Genomic DNA, 11,365 nt, shown 5'->3' with positions numbered 1-11,365 from the left:
ATAGCTGCCGCCCAGCAGCACCAATCAACTCAAGCCAACAAACATGGCCGCTCTAACCTCGCGTCCTTCGCCGTGGGCGAACAAGTTCTCCTCCACAAGTCGGCGGTGCCCGCCCATGCATTCCGCGCACGAGCGGTTGGAATGTCTTCCAATGTCAAGCTACGAAGTGCTTGGCACGGCCCCTTTGCCGTTCTTCGCGTGGTCAGTCCCACCAACTACAAGCTTGACCTGCCCACCTCATGGCAGATCCATCCAACATTTTATGTGGGTAAACTCAAACGTTATTTACCGTTATTATCTACACCTACAATCGATGAAGTGACGGCAACCGATCCTTCGGATCCCGCGGCGGCTCTTCCTCTTCCGCCGCCTCCGACTTCTCCTCCGGCTCCCCAGCCGTCGCCGCCCTCGCCATCGGCACCACCACTTGTTGCGGCGCCGCAATCGCCCGCGCCCCCGCTCGATAATCTGCGGCAGCTTGCCACTCCGCCGCTGTCAATTGATTATCCTGCTGAGATCCCGACGGCGGATTGTACCCCGCGAACGGATTCGTCGGCCGCACCGCCGACAATCGCGCTGCCACCTGCGCATCTTCGCGCGCCCACGTCGAGGAACTCGCCGTCGGCGAAGTCCATACGCTCGACCAGGCGCTCGCAGGGAGCACCGAGAACCCGCTTGGAGTCCAACCGCGCCCCTTGCACCGGCGCCGCCGCCGAAATCGTCGATTGCCCCCGAGGGGGTGAGCGCCCTGGCACTGCCGATCGCCCGCGCGATCGCGGGTTCGCGATGGACAGCGACGGGTCGGCAGTTCGCTGTGCGAGTCGGGCCAACTACAACTTGGCAATCAGAAGATTATGTTAAACAACACTTACCTCAGGCCCGCGCCGCATATTTACGCGGGCGGCGATCCTCGCGACAGACCGTGCGTCCAAACGCCCATGCTTCTGTCGCCGCACCCCGGTGAAATTAGATAGCGAGTTGGTCAACCGCCCCGCTGTCAGCGGCAACTGCCCATGCCGCCCACTGCCTTGTCCGACCAGCGTCCACACAAACGCTACTACTCTGGTCCATAATGATTGTCACATTGTTTTGTAATTGGCGGAATTTTTCTAAAACTGCACAATTCGGGCAGCTGATTGGTGCTCTGAATAGCGCAAGATCTCCACTTTAATTGGCTAGTTTGGGATTGTGCCAGTTCGTTTTGCTTCAAAAGTTATGACACCAAAACTGCGGCAGGTCCTCCACCACGCACATAAATACCTCCGGAGAGAACTCATTTTTCAATTTCACCTCCTTAAACTTTCGCATCGTCATGACCGCTGCTCCCCCACAGCCTGCCTCGATCGCCACCATCGCGCCGTGTTTGCCTGGCGCTACTCGTGCGCGAGAAAACCTGACGTCGCAGCAGCGTCGGGCGATCTACGAAACACTGTTAGAGCAGTCAACGGATGGAGGGCTCCCGTACGGAGCACTACATGACCTTGCTGTGAAGTTCCGTTGCCACTGGCGCACGATATCTCGGGTCTGGACACGAGGACGAGCCTCTCTTCGTAACGGCAACGACGTCGCCGATGTCGCATCTCGACTTCAGGGTAAATTCTCTATAAATTAATTTTGTCGTGTATTTTATGGGTTTCTTCAAACATTAATTTTAACGGTTTTACTTATTTAGGGAATGTTGGCCGTAAAAAAACACGCACGTCAGAAGAAATCGAGCAAGCCATCAAGACAGTACCGCATTTTGCGCGACAGACTCTCCGTTCCGTGGCCCACCAATCCAACATCCCCAAGTCCACGATCATTCGCCACATCAGGGAGACGAAGCGGCTCAAGGCGCGCTCCAGCTACGTCAAACCGCTGCTCACGGAAGACAACTTGAAGACACGACTCAAGTTTGCCATGAATTTCGTGCGGCCTTCGGCAAGTGGAACCCACATTTTTGCCAGCATGCACCAGTATGTGCATGTTGACGAGAAGTGGTTCTACTTGACGAAGGTCAAACGAAACTTCTATGTGTACGACGACGAAGACATCGCGCTGCGCTCCGTCAAGTCGAAGCAGTTCATCACGAAAGTGATGTTGCTGGCCGCAGTGGCGCGGCCACGTTACGACTCTTCCAAGAAGAAGTTTTTCGACGGCAAGGTCGGCGTTTGGCCGTTCGTCGAAGTCGCCCCAGCCAAGCGAACAAGCAAGAACCGCCCCAAGGGACTGCCGTGACGGTCCCGATCTCTGTAAACGGCGACGTTTACAGGGATTCGATCGTTGACAAAGTCGTGCTAGCGATCATGGGGACGTTTCCCGATGCGGATCTCCGACGGGGTGTCATCATCCAGCAGGACAACGCCAGCCCCCATCGGTGTGTTACGACCGCTTTGTTGGAAAGCCGTGGTGTCAGGGGTATTAGTGTAGAAAATCAGCCAGCAAATAGTCCAGATTTCAATGTGCTAGACTTAGGATTTTTTAACAGTATTCAGAGCCTGCAGTATCAAAAGTCTACTCGAACAATCGAGGAGCTTATTGATGCTGTGAAAGCTGCGTTCTATGAATTGCCGATGGACACCCTGTCGAAAACATTCATAACATTGCAAAATGTCATGCACAAGTCTATCGAAATGAATGGTAGCAACGACTACAAGCTTCCTCATACAAATAAGGATGCAACCATCTCGGACTTGGCAACATTCAATGTCGAATGCAGTGCGACAACTTTTGAAAGTGCAATCTTCCAAATGAATTGTCGTCTTGGCGAGGAGTCTCAACTGGAGGCCTTGGTGAATTCTCCAGAAGAAGTGCAGTCCTAGCATTTAAAAAAATACAATATAAATTTTGCTGGGCAGTATGCGTTTATAAAATCCAATACAAACTTCAAGATATTTCCGAATGTCGTGCATAGTTTAATGAAGTCAAAACAATGTGACAATCATTATGGACCAGAGCAGTACAAGTCAAACTGAGTAGCGCGTTGAGCCACACGAGGACTTGGTGCTCTTGCGCCTTGGGCCATACTCACCATTATTAAATCCTATTGAAAGCTGGTTTAGCGTGTTGAAGACCCATATCAAACGTTTCCTTACATCGCGCACCAACTTGCTGTTTGAACGTGGGGAGTTCAATTCCTTCCTGGAGAGTCGCATGTGATTGCTTGAAGAAGGAGCCCAGGAAAGCCTTCCATGCATTACCCAGTCATTGGTTATTCGTGAGGCTATGTTTTGTCAGCGCAATGTCGAGAGGGCGCTTCGGTTCGAGGATATGTCCTACTAGTATGGTAATTTCGCAATTCAATCCGTGTTCGTGTCCGTGCATTGTTTTGCACGGACACGAACACGGATTAAATACAGACGATTTCGCTCGATAAATAGATTTCCGCGTCCGGAATAAACATAAGAAATCAACTACTTTGCAATAATGCTGTCTCGGGAAGAACTTGTCATGGTTGTCAAGCGTTATCGCTTCGCGAACCCTGCGTGTCGTCGTAGACTTCTGCTCGTACTCGTAGCGTCGATTGAACGACCTCTTGTTCCCGACGTCCGCTTCAACTTGGATTCCTACAACGATGCCGACCTCCAACCGAAGTTTCGCTTCGGCTCCGACGAGATCCGCCTGCTCGTCAACCTTTTGGGTATACCAAGTGTTACTGAGAAGCGCGACCGTGTCCATGCTGTTGAAGCCATATGCATCTTGCTTCACCTGCTCTGCTACCCCAAACGCTACTGTGACATGATGGTGCTCTTCAGCCGCTCACGGGAATCGATTTGTCGAATTTTCAACAGCATTGTCAACTTGCTTTACGACAAGTGGAAATGCACCATCTACTTTGCAATTGACACCGTCGAGACACGGCTCCAGCTCTACGCCAATGCCATCGCTAACAAAGGTTCGCCTGTGGCGTGCCTCTTTGGTTTCATCGACGGGAGCAAATTCGAAACCTGCCACATCACTCAGGCCAGTGCATCTGCCTTTCCCGACATGCAGCGCTACGTTTACAGTGGCCACAAACGGCGCCACTGCTTGAATTTCCAAGCCATAACTGCACCGGATGGCTTGTGCGTCCACTTCTGGGGCCCGCTCGAGGGTGCGCGACACGACACGACGTTGCTTCGTGAGAGTAAGCTGCTGGATTACATGACGGAGCGCTCCTACATTTTCAACAACTACTTCATTTACGGCGATCCTGCTTATGGTGTTCTGGGCTGGATTTTTTCGGGGTACAAAGGCAATACGATTACCCAACAAGAAAAGCGCGTTCAACAGCACCATGAGAACTGTGCGTCAGTTTGTGGAGTGGTGGTTTTCAAGGTTAAAAACACTGTCGTCGTTCGTGACATTCAAGATGCAGAAAAAAATTATGCTGCAAAGTGTTGGGAAAGTCATCTCGATAGCAATGTTTCTGACCAATTGCCACTGTTGCATTAACGGTTGAAACCAAATTAGTTCGTTCTTTGGGATGAAGCCTCCCTCAATTCAGGAATATCTTACTACATAACTGATCAATACATTTTCATTTTCATGTGTTATCTATCCATATACCGAAAAGAATTTGGACATACATAATACTCACTTCACTACTTCGTAGCTCAAAAATATTATATAGTATGTACTAGTAGTATAAAAATAATTTACTACTTACAATTAGTAAGTGAGCACTACAAACATATACTAGTACAGTACATGTGTACTAGTACTATGTATTCCAAAATATTAATTCCAGCACAACTAGCTCTCGCGTAAATTAATTACCGTTGCGATTGTTTACCGCCGCAAGTGCGAGTGCTAAAATCTCGGACATTTGGTTGCGCGTCTCTTCGCGCTGGTTGCGGTCGTTCTCCCGTGCCTCGCGCCTTTCCTCGCGATCGAGGCGCTTTTCTTCAATCTCTTCCTCATTTTAGCCTTCTTAAATGCCAACCGTTCCCACTCCAATTGGATCTCGGCTTGGTGGAAGTCGACAAGCATCTTTTTCTTCGAAGGGGTTGTAGATGCCTCGTCTCGCTCGTCATTTTGAACTTTCGCTCGTTTCTTGGGATACGTTCGCATGGCCTCATCTCGAATGTTCGGACCGCGCCTTTTCTTGCTGATCAGCCGCGTTTGCTTGTTGCTTCCCTTCTTTTTTGCCATGTTGTCCTTTCGAAGAGCAACCAACTCGTCGAGAAGAATATGCATTTCGTTGTGTTCTTGATCGACACCGGATAAATACACGGACTCCTTCTGGAACTTTTCGTGGTTGTCGAGTAGCAGGTGGAACCTGTGCGATGTTTTCTTACCGTCGACTTCGCATTCCTGGCGAGAGAAGCCAGGAGCTTTTAGTAAATTGCACGTAAGCACCCCCAAGACTTCATGACTCGATCTTGGAGGAATGGTCGCTCGTTGTTGGCCTGTATCAACAGCGCCAAGTCATCCTCACTTGTCCACCTGCTCATGGCCCACGAAACCACAGAATGCAACCCCTCCTGTTCGGATAACCAATATAGCTTGTGATTATCCGAATCCGTGATAGCTGCTCTTTTCACGGATTTCGCAATAAAGTTTCATGAGTTTCCGTGATTGTACTAATTATGGAGGGTAATTATTACGGAAACGGACACGGATTACTTTGCGAAATCTCCCTATTGATTGGAATACAACCACATTGCAATGGAAATGTGCAGTTTTTTTGTAACCATCCGGAGAGTTTCAAACGTTTTATATTTTTTATCGCCAAAAGGTGTTACTTCTAGGAGTATTTACTATTTACTGTTTTAACAGTAAATAGTAAATAATATTAATACTACTTCGAAGTATTAAAATACTTCGAAGTAGTATTAATATACTCCGGAGTATATTTGCGCAAGTAGTACGTATACACCCACGAAGGTTCGTAGAACGTTCTGTAGCGACATCTGTTTCAGAATGTATGTATTCCCATCAGACAAATAATTGCATATTTACGCCGCGCTCGTGCGCAACACACTAAACATTCGCGCGACTGGGGGCTGCATGGACGCAAACGACGCGTGGTCCTCTGGGCTACATATTCCAATGTGATATAACTATACACCAAATGAGTTTCTTACTTGTCAATGAGCTGCAGTACTTTAGCCCAACTGCTCGAAGGTGTGGCCATTTCACGCAGTTTCAGCGCCTCGGCACCTCTGCGCACCCACAGTGAGAAGCGCTAGATTTAAAGCAGTCGTACCGATTGGCTTCCGACCGCACGAGCTTCTTCTGTGCACGAGCCGCATAGAATGCCGCCAACGCTTCTGTGGCCAAGGCAGCATGTCGGCACTTGACTTCCATGTCCGCGGACTCCACTGGGGTGTTGACCCTCGAAGGATACCGACGCTTCTGCATTAACGAGACAGTGCAGTCTTCCGCCACCATCGCCTCCCGTTCAAGCTGCATGCGGGCCACAGAGTCCAGGGCAGCTTTGGTGCTGGATCGGACGAGTTGAATCGCGAGCGTGGATCGACGAGCACTACTTCGGGTGCCAGCTGCAATCCATCGGTCGGAGTAGTCGACCGCAGCGGCCTTGACGACACGCGAGACGAGGCACTGCGCCACGGCAGCCTCGATCATGTCTGCCACCAAGCGCTGGACGAAGAGAGAGGTGGCATCACTGGCAGCTACGTTCTGGTCTTCCAGCTCCTTGCATGCTTGCTCGGGCGTAGAGGGGGAGTTGACGACAACAACATAGGGTTCCGCATCGGGCTCTTCGCACAAATCGAACGATCCGTTCCGAGATACCACTTCAAAGGAACTTTCTCGAGACCTGGACACCCATTCGAACGAATCGTGGTGCAGCCTACATCCAAGGGTGAATCCGATGTGCTATGAGTAACGGGGTACCGATCACCGCGTTGGACCGTTGCTGACCGGCGCACCAACTCGTCTTGGAGCGAGCTGCCTCCTCCGCGATACATGGCATTGGCTTGGCGCAGATCTTTCTGAGCCTTTAACAACTCCAGCCGTTGGTGTCGCTCGTAGTCTTCTTTCTGCTGCACTGTCTCAATGCTACGAGGGTTCTGCATAAGGCCGGTAGCTTGCCGCCATGGCGGACTAGTTACCTTGACTCGCCGCTGAATTGGCGGACAATGGAGCGGACAAACGACATGCTCACACTAGAGGAATTCGGCACTGACGCCAACTCGATGCGCAAAACGGCGCGACTCTGCCGCTGTTCTTTCGTCGTGCAGGGGTAGGTCTTGTCAGGGATTGGTGGATTCTATTCAAAACGACGTTTGATTGGCTGCGTGTACTGTCTACCAATCCTGCTGAGGTATTTAGACTAGACGGCCTGTCATTGGCTAGTCCCCGAAATTGCCTGTGATCTGAAAATGCAGCGAGGGCGATTGCTCGTGTGGCGGCGGCGGTGGTTCTCGGACGAGGCGAGTTCCGTGGCCAAGAAGTCCCTCCCCCTTGACGGAAGAAGAGGCGGCGGGATGGCACACTTCCAGCCCATTCCTTCCATGGAAGCATACATGGAGCTTGCGACAGTGGCGCTGAACGACTCTGTGGACATCGACAGCCCCGTCATCCCCAACAACCCCGCTGCTGCTCCGCCAAAGTCAAACGATTGATACACTAAATGCATGAATACACACCCTTCCTTAGACTAACATGATGGACGGATCGTCGCCATCTCGCAGGTACATGAGCTTGTTCTCTTCTTCCAGCGCCATGAGCACGACGCCCAACTGCTTGGCGGTTGCGCGCTTGGGTTGGCCCTTGTTGACCGCAGTGAGGAGGTCCTTGACATAAAACTGCTGGCCCATCGACTCTTCGTTCTCTTCGCTCGTGACTTGGCTCAAGTACGCCGTCACCCGTTGGCGCAAGTCGTCGGTCGGCTGCTTGGGCATCTCTTCGTCCACCTTGAAGCGCTTGGCAGGGGGGGGCAGCTCTGGCATGTCCACGTCCTGAGTCTCCTCGTCTTCGTCCACAGGCTCATCTTCTTGCCGTGTCGTCGTCCCCGGGCGGTCGTCGGCGGTTGCTTCCGTCGACACTTCATGGTACAGCGCGTACTTCATCAAGTTTAGCGCGTGCGTGGCGTCCGGCAGCTCAATGTACTTGCTCAGTCGGGCCTTGGCGTGCGCCGACGCGAGGCGGATCAGCGTCTCCAGCGTCCGCGCCGTCACGGGGAGTGTGCGCTGGGTCTGCTGGCTGCGGAGGGCCGCGTACCCTTCGGCGATGAGGTCCCGCGCGGGTTCCGTGAGCACGGGCGGCAACCGCGTCTTGGCGTAATGGATGAACTTCTTGAGAAAGGGCACGGTGAGCACGCCCTCCTTGTTCGAGTTGGGGTGCAGAAGCGGATCGTACGGCTGGAAGATGGACATCCCCGCGTCCGCCGCGTCCTTGTCGGTCCAGATCTCGGTTGTGTGGAACGAGATCGGCCGCCCTTCGTCCCCCGGCGCGCAGTATCGGTGGTTCCGAAGCACATGATCGCTGATCATGCGGTCGGCGTGCCGGTCCAGCGAGTCCAGCACGACAAAGAGCAGGTCGAACCGACTGAGCAGCGAGTCGGGCAGCCCTATGTTCTCCTGCGGCCGCTTGTTTTTCTGATACTGGCCGTACACGGGGTTCGCCGCCGCCAAGACGCTGCACCGCGCATTCAGAGTGGCGTGGATGCCCGCCTTGGCGATGGTCACGGTCTGCTGCTCCATCACTTCATGGATGGCCACGCGATCGGCCTCGCCCATCTTGTCAAACTCGTCGATGCACACGATGCCGCGGTCCGCCAGCACCATCGCGCCCGCCTCCAGCCGCTTCTCCTTGGTGTCGGGGTCCAACGTCACGGCGGCGGTGAGACCCACCCCGGAGGACCCACGCCCGGTGGTGCTCACCGCGAGCGGCGCCAGGTTCCGCACGAACCGGAGCAGCTGCGACTTGGCCGTGGACGGGTCGCCTACCATGAGCACGTTGATGTCCCCGCGGAGGTGCGTGCCGTTGTCCAGGTTCTTCTCGACGCCGCCGAGCAGCTGGAGAAGCAGCGCTTGCTTGATGGCGGCATGGCCAAAGATGGATGGCGCGATGGACCGCGACAGAATGTCCATCGCGTCGCCGCGCTTGGCGAACTCGCGCACGTGCATCACGTCCTCCGTCGTCATGACGATGCCGTGCACTTCTTTGCCCATCACTTGAACGTTGTTGGCCAATAGGGCCGTCTTGAACACCCCCGACGACGACGCCGCCTGCCGTGATCCATATGAGTCATATTTATTCCAGGTGTCTTCACCTACTGTTTGCGACGCGATGGCTCGGAATACGCCGATGACGTGGATGCGGTCCCCGGGCTTGCACTTGTCGACGAGGTCGGCTTCGACTGTGACGTCGCACGACCGGGGAAGTTGCCTGACCAAGTATGAGGATTCGATTGGATGTATGGCATTCTCTCACTACATACCCAAGGGGAGCGGTCTCGGGCGTTTCTTGGATGGTCAGTACCTTCATACAATGTGAATATGACGAGTATGGGGGGGTGATTGGTCGTATATTGGGACCTGGTAGTCCTTGTACTGGCACAGCCCAAACTCGGTCTCGAGGAGGTTGCCGTTCTCGTCCTTGGTCGGGTATACGCTGGTGGTTGGCGCCCCTGTGAGAGATGTGTGGTCGCGGTACTCGCGAGACACCATCGAGTTGGTTTCCTTGCAGTAATGCACCGACTTGACCACCTTGGGGCGGACTGCAGAGCACTTGGTCACGATGCCGTGCACGCACACGCATTGGGACAGAAACGACGCGACCAACCCGCGGGGAGTCATAAAGTGTGCGCCAAAGTCGCCTTCGAGACCCACCTCCACTTGACTTGCGTCCACTGTCAAAGCGGCCTTCGGGTTGTACGAGTTCTGGGCGTTCACGATGGCGTCGCGTACAGCGTCCTCGAGCGGCGGCAAGTACTCGGACGGCTGTTGCAGCAAACGCGTCACAATATTGGCTTCGTCGTTGCCTGTGCGTACTCATCAGAGGCTGGTCATTGAACCATCTCAAGTATATCATTACCGTTGGTAAAGTACCCGTCGTATACACGTAGCACGTTCAGGTCGACCATGAGGCGCTTGGAGCCGCCCTCCGTCTCTGCGAGCGCTCGGATCTTGTCTGGGAGATTCGAGTCGTCCGAATCGATGTACTGCGCAAAGTAGTTCTTGTGTCGCCGGAACACTTCATCGTTCGCGCTGCTTACTGCATCCATTCCTCGCTCCCTTTGGGGTTTGAATTTTTTGGAATATGACAACATGACTTCCCGGCATTTTGAGCCAATCAAATGTTCGGATTATGGGAGGGAACTTCTATAATCCGCCAATCAAAAGCGAAAATTTGAATCATTTTGACCAATCCAGTTGACTCCCATCATTTGAATCCTTTGAAAAAGGCGAAAGCGTTGCCGATAGAGACACTAAAGTGCCAGCGCACCAAGCCCCAGCGCAGAAACAACCCAACACCAGGCAATGAACTGCAGTGAATTACATTGTCAAACAAATGTAGAGGAAGCTGTTGCCTGGGGCTGAGTCAGCGGCAGCAAGAGGTCGATTTCGTCCTGGGGTACACCCTTCTCACGAAGGGTCTGGCGAGACAGCAGCAACTCGACTTTGCATTGCTGGTCCTCCTTCATCGCGTTGATCTTCTCGCGCTTGATCTTCTCTAGCAGCAACTGCTGCTCCAGTTGCTCCCTGTTTTCCTCGAGCTTTCGCAGTCGCTCACTTTCGACGTGCTTTGTTCCTATCATACTGCGGTACTCTCCGTCCCCACTCGTGAGCTTGAACCGTTTTTCGTCAAAGTCCCTTCGTCCGTCGAATCCTTCGTTTCCTGTATGCCTGAACGCACGCTTCATTCTCGATTCGTCGTCGCCGTTGATTGCGCGAAGCGGGTCACCATGCGGACACTTGGTCAAGTGCGTCTTCATGCGTTCGATGCGTCCTTGCAAGACAGCAGCGTCTGCGCCGTGGATATGGGCATACTCCGCACATGCTTTGCATTGGACTTGGTAGTACGCGCCATGCTTGGAGTCCAGGCGGATGAACTTACTCCATAGATCCTCGTTCGCTTTTGACACACCCCTCGGCACCGACATCCTTCTACCCACCTGTCTGTCGATTTTCGGACTCTAGTCAGTCCCCTTGGCATCCGGATATCCAGTGTACTATCCGGACCTCGACCAACCGAATACTATGTACCCAGCATACCCGCGCCTCCAGATTCGTCACCACGTTCCTTCTGGATGGTACAGTGTATATACCCCTTGCTCCGCATGAAGGCGACCTTTAGCCTTCCTCGGCATGCCAGCGCATGATGCAGAGACACTGCCACAAATACTATCGCCATTGTCCATCTGTTCAACCTCAATTACCCGGTATAATGAATCAAGGTTAAAATTCATTGACGCCAGAAGGTGTAGACGAAA

General features: G+C 53.1%; 7 protein-coding genes across 8 annotated transcripts; 3 read left to right on the top strand and 4 right to left on the bottom strand.

The window, feature by feature from the left end:
- Positions 1 to 1,312: 1,312 nt before the first annotated feature.
- H257_01600 (hypothetical protein) lies at positions 1,313 to 2,217 on the top strand (the record flags this gene model as incomplete). The annotated part of the gene is made up of 2 exons (XM_009824888.1): positions 1,313 to 1,592; positions 1,673 to 2,217. 2 exons carry the CDS (start codon positions 1,313 to 1,315, stop codon positions 2,215 to 2,217), a joined length of 825 nt encoding a protein of 274 aa, XP_009823190.1.
- Positions 2,218 to 3,405: 1,188 nt separating this feature from the next.
- On the top strand, positions 3,406 to 4,728 carry H257_01599 (hypothetical protein; the record flags this gene model as incomplete). The annotated part of the gene is made up of 2 exons (XM_009824887.1): positions 3,406 to 4,264; positions 4,709 to 4,728. The coding sequence occupies 2 exons, from the start codon at positions 3,406 to 3,408 to the stop codon at positions 4,726 to 4,728; spliced, it is 879 nt and encodes a 292-aa protein (XP_009823189.1).
- Positions 4,729 to 4,770: 42 nt separating this feature from the next.
- Positions 4,771 to 5,414, bottom strand: H257_01598 (hypothetical protein; the record flags this gene model as incomplete). Its single annotated transcript, XM_009824886.1, has 2 exons — positions 4,771 to 5,274; positions 5,337 to 5,414. 2 exons carry the CDS (start codon positions 5,412 to 5,414, stop codon positions 4,771 to 4,773), a joined length of 582 nt encoding a protein of 193 aa, XP_009823188.1.
- Positions 5,415 to 5,842: 428 nt separating this feature from the next.
- Positions 5,843 to 7,212, bottom strand: H257_01597 (hypothetical protein). Its single transcript, XM_009824885.1, has 5 exons — positions 7,038 to 7,212; positions 6,820 to 6,984; positions 6,170 to 6,775; positions 6,048 to 6,125; positions 5,843 to 6,000 (listed from the first exon to the last, which is right to left on the bottom strand). The coding sequence occupies exons 1-5, from the start codon at positions 7,082 to 7,084 to the stop codon at positions 5,919 to 5,921; spliced, it is 978 nt and encodes a 325-aa protein (XP_009823187.1). The 5' UTR covers positions 7,085 to 7,212; the 3' UTR covers positions 5,843 to 5,918.
- A 50-nt stretch (positions 7,213 to 7,262) lies between these two features.
- H257_01595 lies at positions 7,263 to 10,180 on the bottom strand. Of its 2 annotated transcripts, XM_009824883.1 has the most exons (5): positions 9,967 to 10,180; positions 9,468 to 9,913; positions 9,371 to 9,411; positions 9,207 to 9,318; positions 7,263 to 9,158 (listed from the first exon to the last, which is right to left on the bottom strand). In XM_009824883.1, the coding sequence occupies exons 1-5, from the start codon at positions 10,154 to 10,156 to the stop codon at positions 7,581 to 7,583; spliced, it is 2,367 nt and encodes a 788-aa protein (XP_009823185.1). In that variant the 5' UTR covers positions 10,157 to 10,180; the 3' UTR covers positions 7,263 to 7,580. The 2 variants fall into 2 exon arrangements, with proteins under 2 accessions (XP_009823185.1, XP_009823184.1); XM_009824882.1 differs by having other exon boundaries at positions 7,263 to 9,318.
- H257_01596 (hypothetical protein) lies at positions 7,287 to 7,591 on the top strand. The gene has a single exon (XM_009824884.1). The coding sequence runs from the start codon at positions 7,308 to 7,310 to the stop codon at positions 7,548 to 7,550; it is 243 nt and encodes an 80-aa protein (XP_009823186.1). The 5' UTR covers positions 7,287 to 7,307; the 3' UTR covers positions 7,551 to 7,591.
- A 225-nt stretch (positions 10,181 to 10,405) lies between the features above and the next one.
- H257_01594 (hypothetical protein) lies at positions 10,406 to 11,060 on the bottom strand. The gene has a single exon (XM_009824881.1). The coding sequence runs from the start codon at positions 11,033 to 11,035 to the stop codon at positions 10,436 to 10,438; it is 600 nt and encodes a 199-aa protein (XP_009823183.1). The 5' UTR covers positions 11,036 to 11,060; the 3' UTR covers positions 10,406 to 10,435.
- Between the last annotated feature and the right edge of the window lie 305 nt (positions 11,061 to 11,365).

Source organism: Aphanomyces astaci (assembly GCF_000520075.1).
Source record: "Aphanomyces astaci strain APO3 unplaced genomic scaffold supercont1.2, whole genome shotgun sequence".
Classification (NCBI taxonomy): Eukaryota; Oomycota; class Saprolegniomycetes; order Saprolegniales; family Verrucalvaceae; genus Aphanomyces; species Aphanomyces astaci.
Note: the sequence above shows the minus strand (reverse complement) of the source record. Positions and strands in the feature narration are given on the sequence as shown.

Bases quoted from the DNA above. Each gene is read 5' to 3' on its own strand.
- H257_01595 (XM_009824882.1), bottom strand. From the start codon at position 10,156: ATGGATGCAGTAAGCAGCGCGAACGATGAAGTGTTCCGGCGACACAAG. The intron at 9,914-9,966 runs GTAATGATATAC...GAGTACGCACAG, and splicing joins CGACGGGTACTTTACCAACG to GCAACGACGAAGCCAATATT. The intron at 9,412-9,467 runs GTCCCAATATAC...CATTGTATGAAG, and splicing joins GCCAGTACAAGGACTACCAG to GTACTGACCATCCAAGAAAC.
- H257_01596 (XM_009824884.1), top strand. From the start codon at position 7,308: ATGCAGCGAGGGCGATTGCTCGTGTGGCGGCGGCGGTGGTTCTCGGAC.
- H257_01597 (XM_009824885.1), bottom strand. From the start codon at position 7,084: ATGTCGTTTGTCCGCTCCATTGTCCGCCAATTCAGCGGCGAGTCAAG. The intron at 6,985-7,037 runs GTAACTAGTCCG...GAACCCTCGTAG, and splicing joins CAATTCAGCGGCGAGTCAAG to CATTGAGACAGTGCAGCAGA. The intron at 6,126-6,169 runs GTACGACTGCTT...GTGGGTGCGCAG, and splicing joins GTGCGGTCGGAAGCCAATCG to AGGTGCCGAGGCGCTGAAAC.
- H257_01594 (XM_009824881.1), bottom strand. From the start codon at position 11,035: ATGTCGGTGCCGAGGGGTGTGTCAAAAGCGAACGAGGATCTATGGAGT.